The following is a 19,827-nucleotide window of genomic DNA, read 5'->3' as shown; positions in this document are numbered from 1 at the left end:
CTTGGCAATTTTAATTTGCCTGGACTTCCATTCCCAGAATGCCCCAGCCAATATGGCTAAGGTCGAGAACCCCTAAATTAGACAATCTCCAGGATGTCTTTCGATCTTCCTACTCTGATATGCAGATTCTAATACGTAGAAGGTTGCAAATCTCCCCTGTCAGTCATCGTTCAGGCTCACAGATTCCACCACGAAAAAGCCTCCCCCAAAGTTATGCTCAAGCGACACAGAGAATGACAACCGTGTAATACTTAAATAAGTAGCAAAAGGACAACAGAGACTCAATAAGCACATTTGCTGGAGCTGCGCTCTGAACAGCTTCCCACTCAAGAGCACCAGGGTGCTGTGTACTGAAACAACAATGGCGGCTTCCCAGTGCGATGCATTACACAACTGCTGGGCAGACGGAGTGTCTCTCTGCAAAGTGCTTACAGGAGACAAAATTTATGGCGGAGGGGAAACAGAACAAATGTCAGCCTTCCTGGGCCCAACAAAAGAGCATTTTCAGAAGCGCTATAAAAGAAATCACCAGATGAGCAGAAGTAAAAGCAGTTTCGTAAAGAAAACACAGGACGAAGATGGGAACAGCAGCTGCAGATTTACCTGAACCATATCTCCAAAATGCTCCAAAGGTGTTTTCCCCCACCCCAAAAATGGCAACTGGACTTTCTTTTTTTTTTTCCTGGAAAATGTTTTGCTTCTTATCCAAGAAGCTTCTTCAATTTTCAAGGGAAAAAAAGTCAAGAAAGTCCGGATGCCTTTTGGGAAAAAAGCCCCTTTGGGATGACCATGATGTGGAGGGTTGAGGAGCCCCATAGACACATGTCTCCAAAATGTGCTTATACAAAGATCACAACGGAGAACTGAGGCAGTTATCTATCCGTGAGAAGGAAGTCACAGAGATATGGATTTGCAACAATGGCTGAACAACGTGCAGCCAACGTAGCATCTGTCGCATCCCTTATCCAGCCAAAGTGGCTTAGCAGCCACTGGATTTTGTCCTTTCAAAGCGCCTGAGCCGTCGAGCGTTCTCTTGACATCTGCCACACAGGTGACCCAGCTCCAGCGCAAGAGGATGATGGAACGGGAATGTGACACGGCCAGGCACACCAGCAATCCATGCCTCCTTATCCTGATTAGCTTCGTTAATCCCCTGGACACCCAAACTACCAACAATGGGCTCCGGCGGAAGAGCTGAGCCAAGTCAGTTCTGCTTAAAGAGCGGATGGATCTTAGCAGAAGGTCTTATCCCAAGCTGCTCTTCCTTGCTCAGCTCAGTGCCTGCTTGGAATCAGCTCAGAAACAGAAGGGCTGGCTGGACCCACTGCACAGCTGCTGGGTTGGCGCCCGGTCTCCAGCTTGGCATCAAAATCACCACCCTGGTGGGTCGGAAGACACTACTGTCCTCCTGAAGAGCAAGCATCCAGCTCTTGGCCAAGCAGATCATAACAATCTAAATATCAAACCTGGACTACTCAACCTCACCAGGGCCTGCTGTTCGAGGCCAGCCAGCAGCCGTGCCAATTATGTCTGTAACCCATCAGATTTAGAAGTCCCTCCATCTGCCAAAGACAGCTCAAATTAGCGGCAACTGTCTCAGAGACACCTGGTCACTGCTGATGGCATGGAGGCCACCTCGCCCCTTCGGTCTGGGCATCCAAGCAGCTGTCAGGTGGCATTGCAGGGTGGCTGCTGAAAGCTAGGAAGCAGAGGCCACGGTGATCCTTGGGAAGCCTTGTGTCGTTGATGGCAGGTGGTTACTTGCCCCCCACCCCCAAAAAACGGTCAAAGGGGGCCACCTGTCACCTTCACCTCCCACAAGGCCAAGACCACCAGCCGCTACCTGGAGTTCTCTGGCCGATGCTCCACTTCCATCTGTCCGGCTGGGCGCCCGATGTCCAAATGCTGTTCCAGGACCTGCTGCCGAAACTCAGACACCTGGGATTGGCGGTCTTCCTTCTCTTGTCGTAGCCGCCGTTGTCGGGCCAGCCATTTTTCCTCCTCATTGGTGCGTTGGATGAGGAGTGCGGTGGCTGTGCTGCCTCCAGGCGGGGGGAACAGACTGTGGTTGGAAATCAAGCTGGGCACCGGGTGCTGCGAGGCAGGTGACTGGTGCAACGGAGGCTGGACTGCTTTTGGGGTCTGGGCAGCAGAAGAGTCCTTTGGTTTTTCTGCTGGAAAATAAAGAGAGAGATGTATTCCATGGCTAAGAGGCAAAAGGAAGCCTGCAATTTGTTAACACTGGAAGGCTGCTGTCTAGATAAGGAGCATCTGCCCAGTTTGAACATTGCAGGAGGGCAAATGGGTCACAATTGGGCATGTAATGCCTTTGCCTACAGCTGTTGACACCATTTTGGGAGAAATAATCTAGGTTAAGGAAGGAAACCATGACTGGGGCCCCACAGACCAATTCTAGCAGCTCCACAAGTCACACACGCACACACACACACACACACACACACACACACACACACACACACTTTGTAGGTGGGTTCCATAATTCTGGTAATGCAAGCAGAGAAGAGAAGAAGTGGGAAGGAAGAGTGTTATGAGATAGGCGGTCCTAGGATGTCTCCGCTTCTTGGAGAAGACTGGTTAGAAAATGGTTGTCCATCATCGGCAGAGGCGAGCACTTAAAAGAAAGTCAAATTCTACAAATTCCACCCCTGACTGGCCAATCCACGGATGCACAGAACACCCTTGGCACGAACAAGCCTCAGAAGGCATTCAACCATGCACAGAAATTGCACGCAATGCAACAACCCAAGCGAGATGCAAACAAACAATCTATGGAGAAATGACACTTCAAATTGCAAAACCATCCCATGAATTCATCCCAACTGAGACTCGGGTTTGAAGACTCTGTTTCCGCTCACTGTCTCCCTGGAAATAGACTGGGTGTTTCTGACTGAGTGGCAGAAAGCAGCTGAAAGTCACCTGCTCGGTTTGGCGTTAGCTGTTCTGATGGTTTGACACGTTCTTCGGCTGGGTGGGTCCTAGGCCCTTGCAATTCTGAGACAGACAGAAAGGGGCCTTCCATGGCTTTGACGAGGCTCTGCTCCTTTTCCCGGGCTCTCTCGCGCTGTCTTTCCAGCTCCCGTTCCCTCTCCCGCTCCCGTTCTCGCTCCAGCTCCTTTTCCCGCTCCCTTTCCCGTTCCCGCTCCCGATCAGCTTCCCGTTCTCGCTCCTTCTCTCGCTCCCGTTGCCTCAGCTCCTCATCCAACTGCAGCCTGCAAAATCAAGAGAAGAACAAAGCTCACGGAAACCGGGAAATAACTTTTGCCTGTCAATCACTACGGTGTTCCGACACTCCATACCTCTCCGCGGTCAGGCTGGAGAGGCGTTCCGACTGAAGTGCAGAAAGAGATGAATGGGACAACTCGGCGGGGTACCTCATTCCCGATAAATGGAGGTGCATGGCTGATGGGTGGAGTGGTGGGAGCGAACCAGGAGTTGGAATTGGGTAGAAAGGAGAGCGAAGAGCTGAAAGGCAGTAGGAATCATCCATTCTGGAAAAAAACAGAGTTGTTGGGCTATTTTGACTCGCCAGCATCCCATAAAGTTTAATCACGTTATGCTTCTAGCTAAGCTTCAGCTTGGCAAGGCTGGGCAGAAATGATCACCAACAGCTTTCTTATCTCCCTCACTCCTAATTTGTATGGAACATACGTGAATTCTTCCTTGACCACAAAATCATTCAAGACAGCTACCGCAACGTAAACAATAATAAAATAGCAGATAAAGCCATCCTGGCAGAATAGAAGAGCATTGTAATATTCTTAAGAGGTCTAGATAAATGAAACCTCTATTACAGTGGTTCTCAACCTGTGGGTCGGGACCCCATTTGGGGTCGAACGACCATTTCACGGGGGTCACCAAACAACGCAGTCCGCCATTTTTTCCCCCCTTTTCCTTAGCTGTGCTACTCCCTTTTATTCTATTGGCTTTCGAAAGCCAATAGAATAGACTCTCTTGAATAGAGTCCAATTCTATTGGCTTTCAAAAGCCAATAGGAATTGTCCAGGCTGTCTCTGCCTTGCTGAGCCCGCCAAAAGTCCCATTCTGCAAACGGTGCCGCACCAGTTGAATACTCCTCGACTTACGACCGGTTGAGTAGTCCTCGACTTATGACCGGTTGGGGGGGGGGTCGCGGCATTAAAAAGGTTGAAAACCACTGCTCTATTACGAATGAAGGCAAATCTATATGTCCCAGGACAATGTTGCAGGATCCAATCTGGGTCGGTCACCAGGACCAGAGGTTTAGTCTTCCAAGGTTTTGGACGGTGCTGGTCCATCCTCAGGAAACTTCTCTGTAGCAGACACATGTCTGCAAGAGAGCAGTTCCCTGAACTAGATTCTCTGAGAATTGGCTCAGCATGAGTCTGAATGCTCAGAAGACTAAACCTCTGGTCGTGGAGATCGACCCAGGTTGAAACCTTTATTATCTATTACTCAAAATCTGGCAAGGTGGATATGGGATGCGTGACTCCAAAAAAGACCTTCTAGCCACCCTACTCAGAAGATGCAGTCCTGGATCACCACTGAGCCAACCTCACTAGATGGGGGTGTCCCTCAAGGACCTTCTCGGAGGAGTTCAAGGAAGAATGCAGCATCTACCTGCATTCTCACCTGCTCTAAAGCCAAGTCCACAGACTCCGATACATGACTGACTCATTAGCATGGAGAAAAGCTGGAGGCAAATTCTCAGCTTTCCGGGAGGCTCTTCAAGGCATTTGTTTCCAGTCCTTCAGATCTCCATGGACACAGCGTGTCTTGCTAGCTGGGGTGAAGCTGGACAGCAGCTGAGACTGCTCAAAGGACCTCGTTCAAAGGACAAATTAGCAGCCCACCATCCGAAGTCCTGCTGCTCTTTTAAGTGGCAACCGGCTGTGTTTTATTTCGCTATGTGAAAGTCCTCAGAGAGCCTCCCACTCTATGGGCCAAGAGGGTTCACGAGTGGTGGCTCTAAAGGACACGCCTGGGGGACAGATGACTTAACCGACTGTGGCTGCCCAACCAGATCAGGAGCAAAGGAGCGCAACCTTCTTCTCGCACAACTCTTCTCTTACCTGAAAGCCGGGTGAGGGAAAGGGTGATGAGCCAAGTAGCTGGGGTGGTAATAAGCAGCGGCAGTGGCCGGGTCCAAGGCCAGGGGAGGCAGGGAGGACACGCGGAGCTCCTCGGCTGCGTGGTAGGGCCGGAAGCTCCGCAGGTAGTCTTCGGCATTAGGAGGCACCACATGGTGGACAGGACGCTGGAGGCTGGAAGGGAGAGAGAGAAGGAGGGAAGGGAGGGAGGGAGGAAGGAAAAGAGGGAGGGAGGGAAGGGAGAATGAATGAATGAATGAAGGAAGGAAGGAAGGAAGATGAATTCTAGAAGTCTGCAATAATATTTCCAATCTCTTTTCCCTCGTGGACTGGAGCCCCACTCCTGGGCATCCATTGTTACATGTCCCCACATGCAGCAAGCCCAAAAGAGAATGGGCAAATGGGAGGCCTGATCCCCATTAGGAAAGAAACATGTCTGACTGGGAGCAGAGTCAACCTTCTCTCCTTAGCACTAGCATTTGGTTGGGTCTGTCCACTTCTACAGCTACTTGGGAGGCCAAAGAGCCACCCAAACTTGAAAAATGCTCTTGTTTCCCAAAACTTCAAGAAGAAAAAGTAGCAGCCCTTCTTCCTTCCTCTGCAACACACACACACACACACACACACACACACACACACACAGAGAGAGAGAGAGAGAGAGAGAGAGAGAAACTTTCCTCTTGATCATGTTACTAGGAGGCATATGGCACCCCTGTGATTCACGGCACCATCTCCTGCCAATGCAGAGAAGGGCACATAGAACATGGTTTAGTGTGGTGTTGGCCATAGCCAACCACCAGCCTGGGGAGGCTCCTGTGCTATACAGATTTCCTCGAAAACTGTCTGCAACCAACATCATGGCATCCTATCATTCGGATGAACTTGGAGAAATAGGACACAAAAGTCCCGTCAAGAGCCACTATGGGAAGGGTAGGCATTGCCCCAGCCTCCCTTGGCCTCACTTACTTGAGAGGTGGGAAACGAGAATCCTGGACGATGGAGTTGGGTGGGATTGCAAAGGAATAAGGCGCCCCCAGCAAATGGGAAGGGACGGTTGGGCCACTGGCTTTCTCCTGCGGCAAGGGAGCCTCGGCGATCAGGCGGTCCCGGTTCGTGTTGCTGCCTCCACCGCTGCTTCGTGACCCAGCTTCTTGCTGAAAGGAACACAAACCCCATGATCCCCATCCAGAGAAGACCCCAGGGGAGATAGGAAGAATGCAAAGGGCACAAACAAGCTATAGATATACAGATTACCCCCGCATATCACGAGTGGCTATATACTATCTTTTAAATCAGGAGTCTCCAAACATGGCCACTGTAAGACTTGTGGACTTCAACTCCCAGAATTCCCCAGCCAGCCATGCAACTTTAAGATTGGGGAATTCTGGGAGCTGAAGTCCACAGGTCTTAAAGTTGCCAAATTTGGAGACCGCTGTTTTAAATAAACAGATAAACTTCAAAAGGCAGCCTGTATGTATACTGACAATCTGATAGCAAATTTGCCCCATGTTAGCTTGGGAAAAGGCAACCTTAAAAGTAACTTTATGCAGAGAGACTTTCCCTAGTTTTTAGCCCTTCAGCGACCGGAATTTCCCCGCAGCATTTGGCTTAACATGCTTTGGGGTCTACGGGGTTGGGGAGGGGCAGAGATGCCTGACAAACAGCAAGAGAGGCTGTCAGCTACAATTCTCCCCGGTTAAAAAAAACAAACAGGCCCCGGGCCAGCTGTTCTGGTGGGCCAGCCTAGCATCAGCTGAGAAGGCAGCTGCTCCTGGACGCTGCCGCAAATCCAGCTAATTCTGTAGTGTGCATAAAAGCCGTAATGGCAGGAGGAAGCTGGCACTGCCACCGGGGTAGAGAATGATCTGTGACCAGTTGTTCCCTGAAGTGGGCAGCCACGGCCACAGCTGCGTAAGCATCTGCTTGTCTTTTGCCATTACAGCTCTTCTGGCAATACCACGGTGGGAAGGGAGAGCGGCACCATCTGGTTTGAGCCATACATGGTGCTCTCTGCTCCCCGGCTTAATCCCAGCCAGATGTGCTCTGGGCAATCACCTGCGCGTGACGGGAGGGGGGGGGGCAGAGAAGAAGCAAGAATGCTGGCCCCCAACCAAAGCTAGCGATGCTTCTTTCGGGCAAGGGCCCCATGGACACATTGACACACAGACCCTCTTGCTGACTTGGTGCAGCAGCAGGAAGAAGGATCGCCAGGGGGGTCAAATGTAAGATAGGGGAGATTAAGCGGAGAGATGGCTCAGCCCCATGCACACATCTGCATTTCAAACAGATGAACCGAGAACCTTGGCAAGCCGCCTCTATCTGCCAGAGCATCTTCTCAACCCAGGAAACTCTGGATTGAGTTTAGGCATTCCTTGATTGGTTAACAACGGAGCAAGAATGGGCAGCAAGGAAGAAACAAGAGTGCAGAGAAGAGCAACCAAGATGATTAGGGGTCTGGAGGCTAAAACATATGAAGAATGGTTGCAAGAACTGGACATGGCTTGTCTAGTGAAAAGAGGGACCAGGGAGTGACATGATAGCAGTCTTCCAATATTGGAGGGTCTGTGACAGAGAGGAAGGGGTCAACATAATCTCCAAAGAACCTGAAGGCCAGACAAGAAACATTGGATGGAAACCGGTCGAGGAGAGATTCAACCTAGAACTAAGGAGAAATTTTCTGACAGTGAGAACAATTAACCAGTGGAACCACCTGCCTCCAGAAGTTGTGGATGCTCCATCACTGGAGGCTTTAAAGAAGAGACTGGGCAGCCATTTGTCAGAAATGGTATAGGGCAGTGGTGGCGAACCTATGGCACGCGTGCCAGAAGTGGCACTCAAAACCCTCTCTATGGGCACGCGTGCCATCGCCCCAGCCCCACCTCCCCCTGCGGCCCCCTCCTCTCCAGAGGCCTCCCCGGAGAAGAGTCACCCCCCAGGCGCGGCCTACACGGAGCAGCGCAGCCAAGGACATAGCAGGGCAGCAGGAACAAGACTCCGCCCTCGCGCTCCATAGCGTGCAGATGATGCTGCGGGGTGTGGGCAGAGGGCGTGGCTGCCACGGCGCTGCAGGGCTGCCTGGGTGATCTGCTATGGCGGGCCAGAGGCAGTGCATGGCCCTGTGGGCGGGCGGAGCAGGGGGCGAGCAGGGGCGGATCAGACAGGGCGGGAGGTGGAGTGGGGGCGGGTGGCGGGTTTTGGTCTCTAAAAGGTTCGCCATCATGGTATAGAGTCTCCTGCTTGAGCAGAGGTTGGACTAGATGACCTCCAAGGTCCCTTCCAACTCTGTTATTCTCTTACCCAACAGCTGGAAGTAGCTAATGTGGTGGAGGCCCACCCAGGCTTAACAAGAAAGGGAACCAGTGGTTGGTCAGCCCCACCTTCACACTGAAGAAATGAATAGGAACCCCCGAATGGCTGTAAGTGGTCTCTCCCTTGTTTTATGGGATTGCCTCTGAAAGCCTGTTCCATTTTGGAGGCCTCTTTCTGTTTTGAAGGAGAAGGTCAAGAACCCAAGTGTGGAGCTTGTCAGGTCTACAAGTCGACCGAGTCCATTGGTGCTCTGGCCCACAGGGACCTTGCAGAGCGTGTTCTGCCCTTCTTAATAGGATAACCATCTCCTAAGGCAGTGTTTCCCAAACTTGACAATTTTAAGGCATGAGGACTTCAACTCACAGAATTCCACAGCCAGCATTGAAGTCCACATGCCTTAAAATTGTCAAGTTTGGGAAACACTGTCCTAAGGGTTACCAAGTTCGCCTAGTATTGTGATCCAGATGTTCACCTCTATGGTCTCTCCTGCCCGTTTGAGTCTCCTTTGGAATTTATTGCTTTGCAAAGTTACTCATTTTGAGCTCTCCCAGCTACAGGGAGAAAAAGATATGAAAATATCTGACAAAATCTTAAGTGGAAACTCCTTGAAAGCTCTCCATTATTTCTGATTATTTGTACTCCAGCACTGAATCACCATGTCCCCTTCAAGTCCCTGTAGTTGGCATATTAATTAGAGAGACTTCAGTCCTGACAGCAGGATATACAATGCAAATTAAAGAATGTATATTTGCGTAATTTATTTTATTCCAATTGCAGAATGCGTATACTTGAGGAACAAAGGGTATACCGGTCACGGCTGTTATTTTTTTCACAAGAAAGCTCTGTTTTGCTAATGGTAGACGGGTCCTAAACACGCTCTTCTGCTCAATGTATTTGTCCACACAGGTCATGGTCATATGAGCATTAAGCCACAATGATCTCATAGGGAGGGATTGTCAACATTATTTGAGACGGGATGGGCAAGTCTAGAAGAAGACAAGTGGAGATGATGACCTAGTCCTGGCCTGGGGTCAAATCTTCCCATAAGAGGTGCTAAGATGTGTGCGGTAAGATGATCCACCCAGACGATTTAGCAAATATCCATCCAAACATCCATCCATTTTGCAGAAATACAATCTGAAATCTGTAGAATTCACGCCATCCATTTTACTTCTTCACCCCCAGATTCTGCCTACCCTGAACAGTGATTTATTTAAATAGCTTTGGAAGGGGGATTTTGTTAAGGATTCTCAGTTAATTCCTTGCTTGCCAATAATCAGGGTTTAGCAGTTGGTATTCCCTGAATAGGAGCTAATGTCTACTTTGGAAGTCTTCGGAGAGGAAAGGGGGCAGATGTTGTTCTACTCTGAATTTGGAGAGCAACTCAGCTGGAATGGAAGCAGATGGGGCAGCTCCAGGCAGAGAGCTGCAGTTCTGAGGGACTGGATCAGAGAAATGCTCCGTTTGGTTCAAGCTACTGATGGCACTGAAACAGGACTAAATCCCTATGTTCTCTCCTCAGAAAGAAAAAGAGCCACAACTGGGCTTGCTCTTGGGCTTTAACAGAATAACAGAGTTGGAAAGGAACTTGGAGGTCATCTAGTCCAACCCTGCTCAGGCAGAATACCCTATACAATTTGAGACAAGTAGCTGTCCAGTCTCTTCTTAAAAACTTCCAGTGTTGGAGCATTCACAACTTTTGGAGGCAGGTTATTTCACTGATTAATTGTTCCCACTGTTGGGAAGTTTCTCCTTAGTTCCAGGTTGCTTCTCTCCTTGATGAGTTTCCATCCGTTGCTTCTTGTCCTGCCTTCAGGGGCTTTGGAGAACAGCTTGGCTCCTTCTTCTTTATAATATCCTTTTCCAACAATTTCATAACCTGGAAGAAAGGCTTCTATTTTGCATTAAATGCTCTTCCAAAGATGAATTGCCTGTTTGGGTGTCACCTTAGAAAATATGACATATCTGGGATTCACTTGCGCCCAGCCAGGTACCACGGGAGACCATTCCAAGTGTATTTATTAAATATGAATACAACAAACATTCTGCAAGCTGCTGAGAACTCCTCAAGACTTGCAAATCTCCTCCAAAGATCCATTGGCCATAATTAATTCATAGCGATGGGCCCGATTAGAATTTTTAATGAGCAGGAACAGCTGTTCCTTCTCAGAACGCAGCGCCCGCCTGGGGCGCCACACACACGGTCATCTCTCACAACCAGCCCAACAGACAAATCCTGACCTTCTGTAGGAGGTGATGCTCTGGATGCGCCAGGCAGGAGAGCAGCAGAAGATGACTGCAGTAAAGAGGGGCAAAGCCTCGGAGCGTGTTGGAGAACAGGTGTCCAGAAAAAAGGGGGTGCATTGTACATTCTCCAGCGGGGATGGGAACAGATCAGAGGAGAGAGAGCCACTTCCAACTGCAGAGACCAAAGCAGAGGGATCTCATCTAGCTTGCAAGGGGTTTGATTTGTCTATGCAATCACTTAAGTATGAGCCAGCCATGTGCTGCAGCTGCCAAAAAAGCCAACGCAGTGCTAGGCTCCATTAATGTATGGCTGTGAAAGTTGGACCATAAGAAAGGCTGAGCGCCAAAGAATTGAGGGCTTTGAACTATGGTGCTGGAGAAGACTCCTGCGAGTCCCTTGGACTGCAAGGAATTCAGACTGGTCAGTCTTAGAAGAGATCAACCCCAACTGCTCTTTAGAAGACCAGATCCTGAAGTTGAAACTCAAATACTTTGGCCACCTAATGAGAAGGAAGGACTCACTGGAGAAGGGCCTAATGCTGGGAAAGATTGAGGGCAATAGAGGAAGGGGACGACAGAGAATGAGATGGCTGGATGGAGTCACTGAAGCAGTAGGTGTGAACTTAAATGGACTCCAGAAGATGGTAGAGGACAGGAAGACCTGGAGGAACGTTGTCCATGGGGTCGCGATGGGTCGGACACAACTTCGCAATTAACAACAACAAAAGAATCAAGATCACGTGAAGTGTTTATACCACGTTATAAAGCCTTAGTAAGGCCACATTTAGAATACTGCATCGAGTTTGGGTCACCATGATATAGAAAAAATGTTGAGACTCTTGAAAGAGAGCAAAGAAGAGTAACAAAGAGGATTAGGGGACTGGAGACCAAAACATATGGAAAGACGGTTGCAGAAATTGGGCTATATCTAGTTTAATGAAAAGAAGGACATGACAGCAGAGTTCCAATATTTGAGGGGCTGCCACAAAAAAGAGCAGGTCAACCTATTCTCCAAGGCAAGATCAAGAAACAATGAATGGAAACTAGTCAAGGAGAGAAGCATCCTACAACTAAGAAGAAACTTCTGGAACAGTAGGTGCTCCATCACTGGAGGTTTTTAAGAAGAGATTGGACAGCCACTTGTCTGAAATGGTATAGTTTTTCCTGCCTGAGCAAGGGGTTGGACTAGAGGACCTCCAAGGTCCCTTCCAACTCTGTTATTCTGTATTCTGTGCAGAGCATCACGTTGGAGGTGGAGTGAGTGTGTATGTGTGTGTGTGTGTTGCTTGCCACATGATCCTCTTCTGCCAAGCTGGGCTGTAATGAGGAAGGTGGGAGGGGTGAAGAAGGAAGGGGACGAACTGTGTTTTCTCTTGCCTTGAAGATTTACTAGCAGCTTTGTTCCCTGGAGCCATTAATCATTCCAGGGAGACACCGATGCCCGAGGAGACTGCTACAGCACAGCAAATACCACTCCACAACCTTTTGATGGTGGCCATAAAATAAACAGGTTAGTCAAGCATTTCATTGGCGGCACAGAAGAAACAACACCAAATTCAGGGCAGAAATCAGCAGTGGCCAACCGTGCCTGAAGGAGGGTGGGCAGGGAACATAATTCTATAAGAGGTCATTTCCAAAGGGTGGGAGCTATTATTAGCAAGACCCAGCCTAAGCTCATGGCAAGGAAACCTTGCCAACCAACCAACCAACTTACTCCTTCAATAGAGTAACTCGCTTAGTAGATTGGCCAAAGCTGTAGATATAGCGTGCCTGGACCTTAGCACAGCCTTCAACAGTCTTTTGACAGATGCTCCTCAATATAATGATTAAAAATAGCCCTAGAGGAGACTCCTACGAGATGGACTGACCGCAGCTCATTAATGGGTCTATGATGGCTTGGAAGACAGGATCAAGTGGAGGGCCAGAGGATCTTCTGCCGGTCACCATTCTTATCAATGACATGATGAGGGACTTGAGGGGACATTTATCAAATCTGCAGAAGATACAAAGCCGGGAGGGATGACTCAAACTGTAGAAGAAAGAAAGATGACTCAGAAAGATCTCGACAGGATGGAGCAATGGGCAGAAATGAAAAGGATGGACTTTAACTAGGGGAAATGTCAAGTTGTGAGTCTGGATACAAAAAAATGCAAGATCGAAGAATGAGATGAAGACTTGGTTTGACCATAGAGCCTGGGAAAGGGACTGAGGTCTCCTTGTGACTTCAGGTTAAACACGAGGCAGCAGTGTGATGCAGCTGCTAAAAGGCAAACATTATTTTAGCAAGGTCATGGTGTCCAGTTAATGGGACATCGATCCACTCTAACATGCCCTGGTACGTGTCTAGTTCTGGGCAGCATAGACTCAGAAGGGCAATGGCAAAGTGGAGCAGGTTTGCAGAAGTGCTACCAAGATGATGAGGGGTCTGGAAACCACGAGGAACATTTTAAGGATCTGGGCATACTTAGACTCCAGAGGGGAAGACTTGAGGGGGAGATGAGAAAGAAGTTATCAAATAACCTGAAAGACTGTCCCACAATACGGGGAGAAGGGTTATATCAGAAGCAGTGGATTAGATTTACAAGGAAGTAGATTCAGGTTGAAGGTCAGGAGGCACATGCCAATGATATGACTTCAAAGTCAACGACATTGGCTACTTCATGAAGTGATGGGTCAAACACACTTGGAGATCAACTGCCAGAGAGACACTACAGGAGGACCAGACTAGGTGGCTTCTAAGATTCCTTCCAACTTTGTGCTTTTTGCTCCCCCTTGTTTTATGTCATTGGAATAATTCTTCCATGGGCAAAATTCTGAGATTTTTTTTTCTCCCAATACCTCTTTGCTTCTAGTAAATCAGTGTTTCTCAACCTTGACCATTTTAAGGCATGTGGACTTCAACTCCTAGAATTCCACAGCCAGCATTGCTGGCTGTGGAATTCTGGGAGTTGAAGTCCACATGCCTTAAAACTGTCAAGGTTGAGAAACACTGCAGTAGAGAGAAATGTCTTGTGGGGATCCTGGAAAACTACTAGCAAAGAAGACCAGCCGTCGTGGGGGAGAAGAGGCATTCGGCTCCCCAAGGCAAAGACTCATTTGATGCCCTTGAAGATGGACCTGGGCTGGGCTGGGCAAGAAGGTGCCGAGGCAGGACCAGCTCCAAGCAAGGGAATGAGAAGCCTTTCCTGCTGCGTCTCTGCTGTAGCTTGAGATGCGTCTCCACAGGGTGGGAAGATGGTGAGCAGGGCAGGGCCAGGACAAGGAGCGCCATCCATCATTCCCCCTGTGCAATGTCCCCGAGACATGGCCTATTAGCTTTAAAATAGACCATTCTTCATTCCACCCAGCCGTTCAAAGACTGTTTGATCTCTCGGAAACGTCTCGCCTCTAATGGATGGGCACCGGCCACTGATTGGAGCCTTTCTCTTCTCCCCTGCCCCTCCCACCCACTCCTCCTTTGACCAGGCCCCCTCCTCTCCCCAGCCTCCCCGAGAAAGAGCGGAGGCTTCCATCAACGCTCTCTACTCTCTACGAGGATAGATGGCTCACAGCATCCATTGAGTCAGCTCCCGCTCCCGCTCCTCCGCAGAGCGCTCCCTGGTGGCATTAGGGCTTCATTAGCTTCAAATTGTTGGAGCAGATAAATTATCGCCTCCTCTCCAGGGTGAGGGCCTATTCCAGGGGCAGAGAGCTTCCATCTGAAGCGATGGGTTTTGGCAGGAGAGGAGGAAGAGAGGGCCAAGCATGGGGAGGAGGGAGACTCCGCCTCACCAAAAGGCTGGGGGCGACGGAGGAGGGGGGACCAGACGAGAATGCTGGCTCACTGCTGCCTAAAGAGACACGGAGGGCTGGAAAGATGGATTTGGGTTTCAAAAGCTCAGGAAAACCCAAGGAAAGGATGGTGGCAACAGATGGGAATGGCAAAGCCACCCAGTAGCCTGGATGCCCAAGGGGTCTCTGAGGGTCAACCCCCAAAGAGACCACAGCTTAGGAGAGATTCTTTGGCTTCATTCTGCCTGCCCAATATCCTGTTGCAGTGAAGAGACTCTGAATATCTGAATATTCATCCCGGTCTATTCAATTCAGGATATTGCATTTCACTCTTCTCCTCATCTTTTTTGCAAACCAGGCCTGAGAAGGCTACCTTTTCATTTCAAGATCAAGCTCTCTCTCTCTCTCTCTCTGTTTGTGCATGCGTGTGTGTATTTTGTGCATGTTTGTTTCTCTGCTGGGGCATCATCTGTACGGCTCGCAAGCACTGGAGAGACGCTCTCTCTTCCCCTCCCTCTCCTTTTCTCTTTGTGGTTTAATTAGTATTTCCAAGTGCTGTGATCCCGCTGGGAAACCGGGTAAAATACAAGGGAAGGATAACCACCAACAATGATTCTTAATTAGTGAATGCTTCAGTTCTTTGCCACTGTCTGCGAGAGAGTAAGAGGGAAGGAGGGAAAAAAATTGCAAGCAGCAAATATAGCCAGACAGTCTGGGCCGATGCGGGAAGAAGCCTCAGAGGACAGGGTGTGTGTCTGCACGGATGAGAGAAGCTATTATGCTCTACTTGTTGCTTAATCCAAAACACGGGGTAGGCTGGTGTTGTCTTCTCCCAGCTGGGAACCTCTGCCATAAATACACGATGTGCTTTGTTGCCTTAAATTAGGCTTCTGCAATCTGGTGTCCCTCCAGATGTGTCGCTAACCAATGCTCAGCCTCTCTAGTTAGTCCAGAGCGGTTAACCCAGCGCATTAAGAGGGCATCGGGTTGAGGCACGCTGTACCAGGTGTTCAAGGGACTGGTTTGGCTCTGCTAGACAATCAATAAACCTTTGGGGATAGCAAGAAGAAAGCCTTTGTTCTGAATTCAGCCCACAACCAGCGTCTCCGCTCCGCACTGCAATAGCTGTGGCCGGAGGAGATGCTGTGAGCTGAGACAGATGGAAACCTGGGAGGGGGGAGCTATGAAATCAGCCTAGTTCCAGAAGATTGTAGACTCTCATTCCTTCTGTGGGCCCTGAAGCCCGAGGAGAAAACACGGAAGGAAACAGAGAAGAAAAAAAGGAAGGGAGACACCACTGCATTAAAGATTTATCAGGAAGAAGAGAGTACTGCTTTTGGTTATCTGAAAGGTCCAAATAAGATGAATTAACTTACGGGACGATGCCATTGGGTTGAATGTTCGGGGGAATATTAAAAGGCCTTTCTCTCACATGACGTAACCTTAGAAAATGGTTACCTAGAGAGTGATCATTGACTGTTGCATAGAAAGTATGTGCTCTCCTTCCTGGAAGTCCTCAAGAGATACTGGACAATAACAGTTGTCACAGGGATGAGCCTGGATGTCTTGCATATTCAGGGCTTGTATTAGATCAGTGGTGGCGAACCTAGGGCACGGGTGCCAGAGGCGGCACGCAGAGCCCTCTCTGTGGGCACGCGTGCCCTCGCCCCAGTCCTAGGCCTTCAGCTGGGTTTTATAAAACCTTTTTGCTTTAGGCCTCTGCCGCTGTGTGCAAACAAAAAAAAGGTTCGATCAGTCAGTCAGTCAATTTCAACTTCTCACGAGAAAAAAAAAGATCTTGCAAAGTTGGAATTGATTGAACTTTTTAGTCCCACCCAGTCTGCCGTTACCAGCACAGCCACGCCCACCCAATGGGCCACACCCACCCGGCACCCGACGATGCATAAGTGGGTTTTGGGTTACAGTTTGGGCACTCGGTCTCTAAAAGGTTCGCCATCACTGTATTAGATGGTTAGAAAGACTGACCCAATCTGAAGCAGGCCACCACAGACCCACCGGATGTTTGATGTAGAGCAGTGGTTCTCAACGTTTGTGTGACGGCGACCCCCGTCACACAAACGTTCTGCGCATGCGCGGCGGCGCCCCCATGCGCGGCACACATGCACGGTGGCGCCCCCTGGGAGAAAATGGCGGATCACCTTCTTTGGAGACCCCCGAAGAATGATCGATCAACCCCAAATGGGGTCGCGACCCATAGGTTGAGAACCGCTGATGTAGAGTAAGGGGCCTCCTGCCAGTGACCTCCCAAGCTCCAAAGGTTGCTTCCAAGAGCCTCTTCAGTGCAAGTTTTAATATTTTCTATCTGTCTGTCCCTTCAGCTGCAAGTAAAGGTTTCCTTTGTATTCTCATGTTCCTTAGTTAAAATCTCTGCTCCGTGCACTTGGTTGGTCTGCTCGGATCAAATGGCTTCTTCATTCAACATAGGGGAAAGGTTTACAATTCGCAGAATAGTAGAGAGAAACTGAGAGATATTTGCTACAACTGAGGGATAAGTTATATTTTGTCGGGGACGTTTTGCGCAAATCTAGCTTATGGCTTCCCAACCGTAACCTCGGGCGTCACTTCTCCTTCCGCATGCTCTTCATCCCCCCTTCTTTCCCACATTTTCCCTCTCCCTTCCAAACACAAACAAACCCAACACTCCAATCCTCTCCCAAGAGGAGCCTTTTTGGACAGGGGAGACTCACCTGTCGTCCTTCACTTCTCCAGACGCCGTTTACAGTTTTGGTGGGTGCAATGGTGACCACAGGAGGTGTGTTCGGCACACTGTGCCCTCCTGGAGGAACAATGAGGGGCCCCATGGGTCCTCGCTTGGGCGTGCTTGCCGGAGAGCTGTGATTGGTGGCCGGCGAGGAAACTGGAGACGATTCGCTGCTTATTGAAGACCCTAAAATCCAGAGAAAGAAATGCGTTAGGAAGGAAGAGCTGATGCAGCGACTAGTCTCCAATGAAGGAGGATATTTGTGGCTCGTGGTTAAAATCAGCGGTCCTTGGTGCTCTCTGAGCTTGCTTGTTTTCTTGCAGACATTTCATTACCCAGACTAGGTAACATCATCACGAGTGCCAGTGATCTTAGCCCTGACTAGCACTGATGATGTTATCTAGCTTGAGTAATGAAATGTCTGCAAGAAGACAAGCAAGCTCAGAGAGCACCAAGGAGCCCTGAGTTACTAGTCAATATTTGATACTTGGTGGAACAAGAGCAAGACCCGAAACTGAAGTTTGGCAAGTTCTCCCACTATTCAACCGTCTCAAAAACTAACCCGGCAAGAACATCTTCCAAACACGGGTTCAGAGGCATCAAAAGCTATTGGTTGATCACGCTGGTTTCATATCAAGCGTTCCCGCTCCACGGTCATTAGGCCTCTGCTGTGATCTGGATTCTGAACAGAAGTGGTGTTCCAGGAGGACTCAAGCAGCTTCTGCCAGCAGCTCCTCAAAGAAGGTGCCAACAGATGCCCTGGAGTTCCAAAACCTTCTTTCCAGTGTGAATCCAGATTGCTGCCCAGACTTAACAGGCCTTCAGCTTAGATTCCGTAACATTTGGCAAAAGAAAATGGCTTCTGCCGGGAAAGGGAAAAGACAGCCAGATGGAAATGGAATGGAAATGCTTCCCGAACACCACAGCAGAAGTTACTGCGACTGGTAGGATATAGACATCTCTCTTAGCATCCCAGTAGAGCCTCACATTCTAGTTGGTACCTGCTCTCTGTTACTGAAAGAGATGAGATTTTGGATAAACAGAATAAACCCTCTTTTTAAAAAAAAGACTTTGGCAAGACTTAATCATGATTTGCAGAAAACAGTGGATGAATCTGAAGTACATCCACCTTGGAGTTACAGCAGAGAAGGACATGTATAGAGGAGAGGATGGTTGTTGCAGAAATACTATCAGGACGCCAATGAGGATTCTCCTGTGATATTTCTGTGGGTACTTCAGGACAAGCCTACTGCAAAGAAAAGATATTTCAAGGAATTCTCTGGGTGTACAGATATGAGGCACTGAAGCAGAGGAGAGCTGAGAGTTAACGAAAGATGATTCTCCTACAGAGCAAGGAATGACAAATGAGTCACAAAACCGGTTCTTTCATCATCCCACGTATGTACCTTCTTAAGAATGAATGCCTTTGTACTCAACTCCAATGTCCCTGGACATTTCCAGGACATGCCAAGTTCTAGTTTGTAAAATGCTGGCTGGATCTTCAAGAAATGAAACACTTGGGGGAGTTAGTGGCAGATGACCAGAGATGACCTGGTCAATGAGGGGAATGGTCAAGCATCTAAACAAAGCTGCTGGAAAGGCGGTCATGTCCTCCTGTTTTCCAGAAAACATTTGGATGGATGGATGGATGGATGGATGGATGGATGGATGGATGGATGGATGGATGGATAAACAGATGGACAAAGAGAGAGAGTGATAGAAGGGAGGTGGGTGGGTGGGAGAGAGAGGGGGGGAGAGAGAGGCAAAATGACTTATGTCTATGGAGATTCTCAGTCATCCAGGTCATGGTTGTCCCAAAACACATGGCACAACATAGGAGAACAAACCCATCAAGTCAAGATCCAGCAGTCCATCTGCATTTGAAAGACAACGGTTACTCTCTTGAAGGCAGCAAAGGAAGACCCCCTCAACCTTCTACTGATGATGGCTACGGTGCTTTATTCATTATTCCCTGGCTCTGGCACCCTACTTCCTTCTGGAGAGCACCGATGCTACTGGCTCTTGACAAAGGAAGCCGCAGATATGGATTTGACACCCACCGAAGTCTATCTTGTCAGCGCGACGCTGACAACAATTAGCAGCCTTAATCCCCTTTGAGCTGGGAAGCCATTACTCACCACCAAGAGCCTTATCAGTCAATACCATCACAAAGAAGCGGGCAATTAATGAAGCTAAAGTCTTACTTCAGAACCCTTAATTCTCACTGTGTGGCTTGAAAAAAGGGAGGGTTTGTGATCGTTATAATTAACTGGCAGTATTCAGCCAGGAGTTATTCAATGAAAGTAATCTGGGCTTGGAGATGACAAGAGGCACCGTGTGGCACCATCACCTTTGTTATTTGACCTCCTGCTTTCCATTCACTGATAGCAGATTAGCAGGCAAGGCTGACAGGCAAAGGTAATTAACAGCTGAGACCCTCGGAAGTCACACAGGCAGGGAGGGGACAAGGGGGGGAGGAGAGTGAACAAGACCCAGCATGGATCTGAACCTGCTGAAGCTTGCCATCTGCAAACGTGGCTGCTCACATTCGGGCCCCAATGCCCCGCCTTTTGAAGAAGGAACATCTTTCCAAATCCCAGAGGTGCTCCTCACGCTTCCAGGAGAAGTCAATCCATATATGGATCTCTGGGCTGGGACTATGGGGCAAGGGAGGAGGAGGAGGAGGAGGAG

General features: G+C 49.2%; 1 protein-coding gene across 11 annotated transcripts in view; it reads right to left on the bottom strand.

Annotated features, from left to right (window-relative positions):
* Positions 1-19,827, bottom strand: part of GSE1 (Gse1 coiled-coil protein) — a 103,524-nt gene that overhangs the window by 17,470 nt on the left and 66,227 nt on the right. For 9 of the 11 annotated variants that reach the window (XM_039356001.1, XM_039355997.1, XM_039356006.1 and 6 more), the window contains 6 exons: positions 17,123-17,322; positions 6,054-6,241; positions 5,070-5,261; positions 3,318-3,509; positions 2,938-3,230; positions 1,844-2,174 (listed from right to left, as the gene is read on the bottom strand). In XM_039356001.1, coding sequence (XP_039211935.1) covers positions 1,844-2,174; positions 2,938-3,230; positions 3,318-3,509; positions 5,070-5,261; positions 6,054-6,241; positions 17,123-17,322 — 1,396 coding nt within the window. The remainder of the gene's footprint in view (positions 1-1,843; positions 2,175-2,937; positions 3,231-3,317; positions 3,510-5,069; positions 5,262-6,053; positions 6,242-17,122; positions 17,323-19,827) is intronic. The other 2 variants (XM_039355998.1, XM_039356009.1) reach the window with 1 other exon arrangement.

This window comes from Crotalus tigris, unplaced genomic scaffold, assembly GCF_016545835.1.
Source record: "Crotalus tigris isolate CLP2741 ecotype Arizona unplaced genomic scaffold, ASM1654583v1 scf7180000018783.1386937, whole genome shotgun sequence".
NCBI classification, from domain to species: Eukaryota; Metazoa; Chordata; class Lepidosauria; order Squamata; family Viperidae; genus Crotalus; species Crotalus tigris.
The sequence above is the reverse complement of the archived record's forward strand: the minus strand, read 5'-3'. Positions and strand labels throughout refer to the sequence as shown.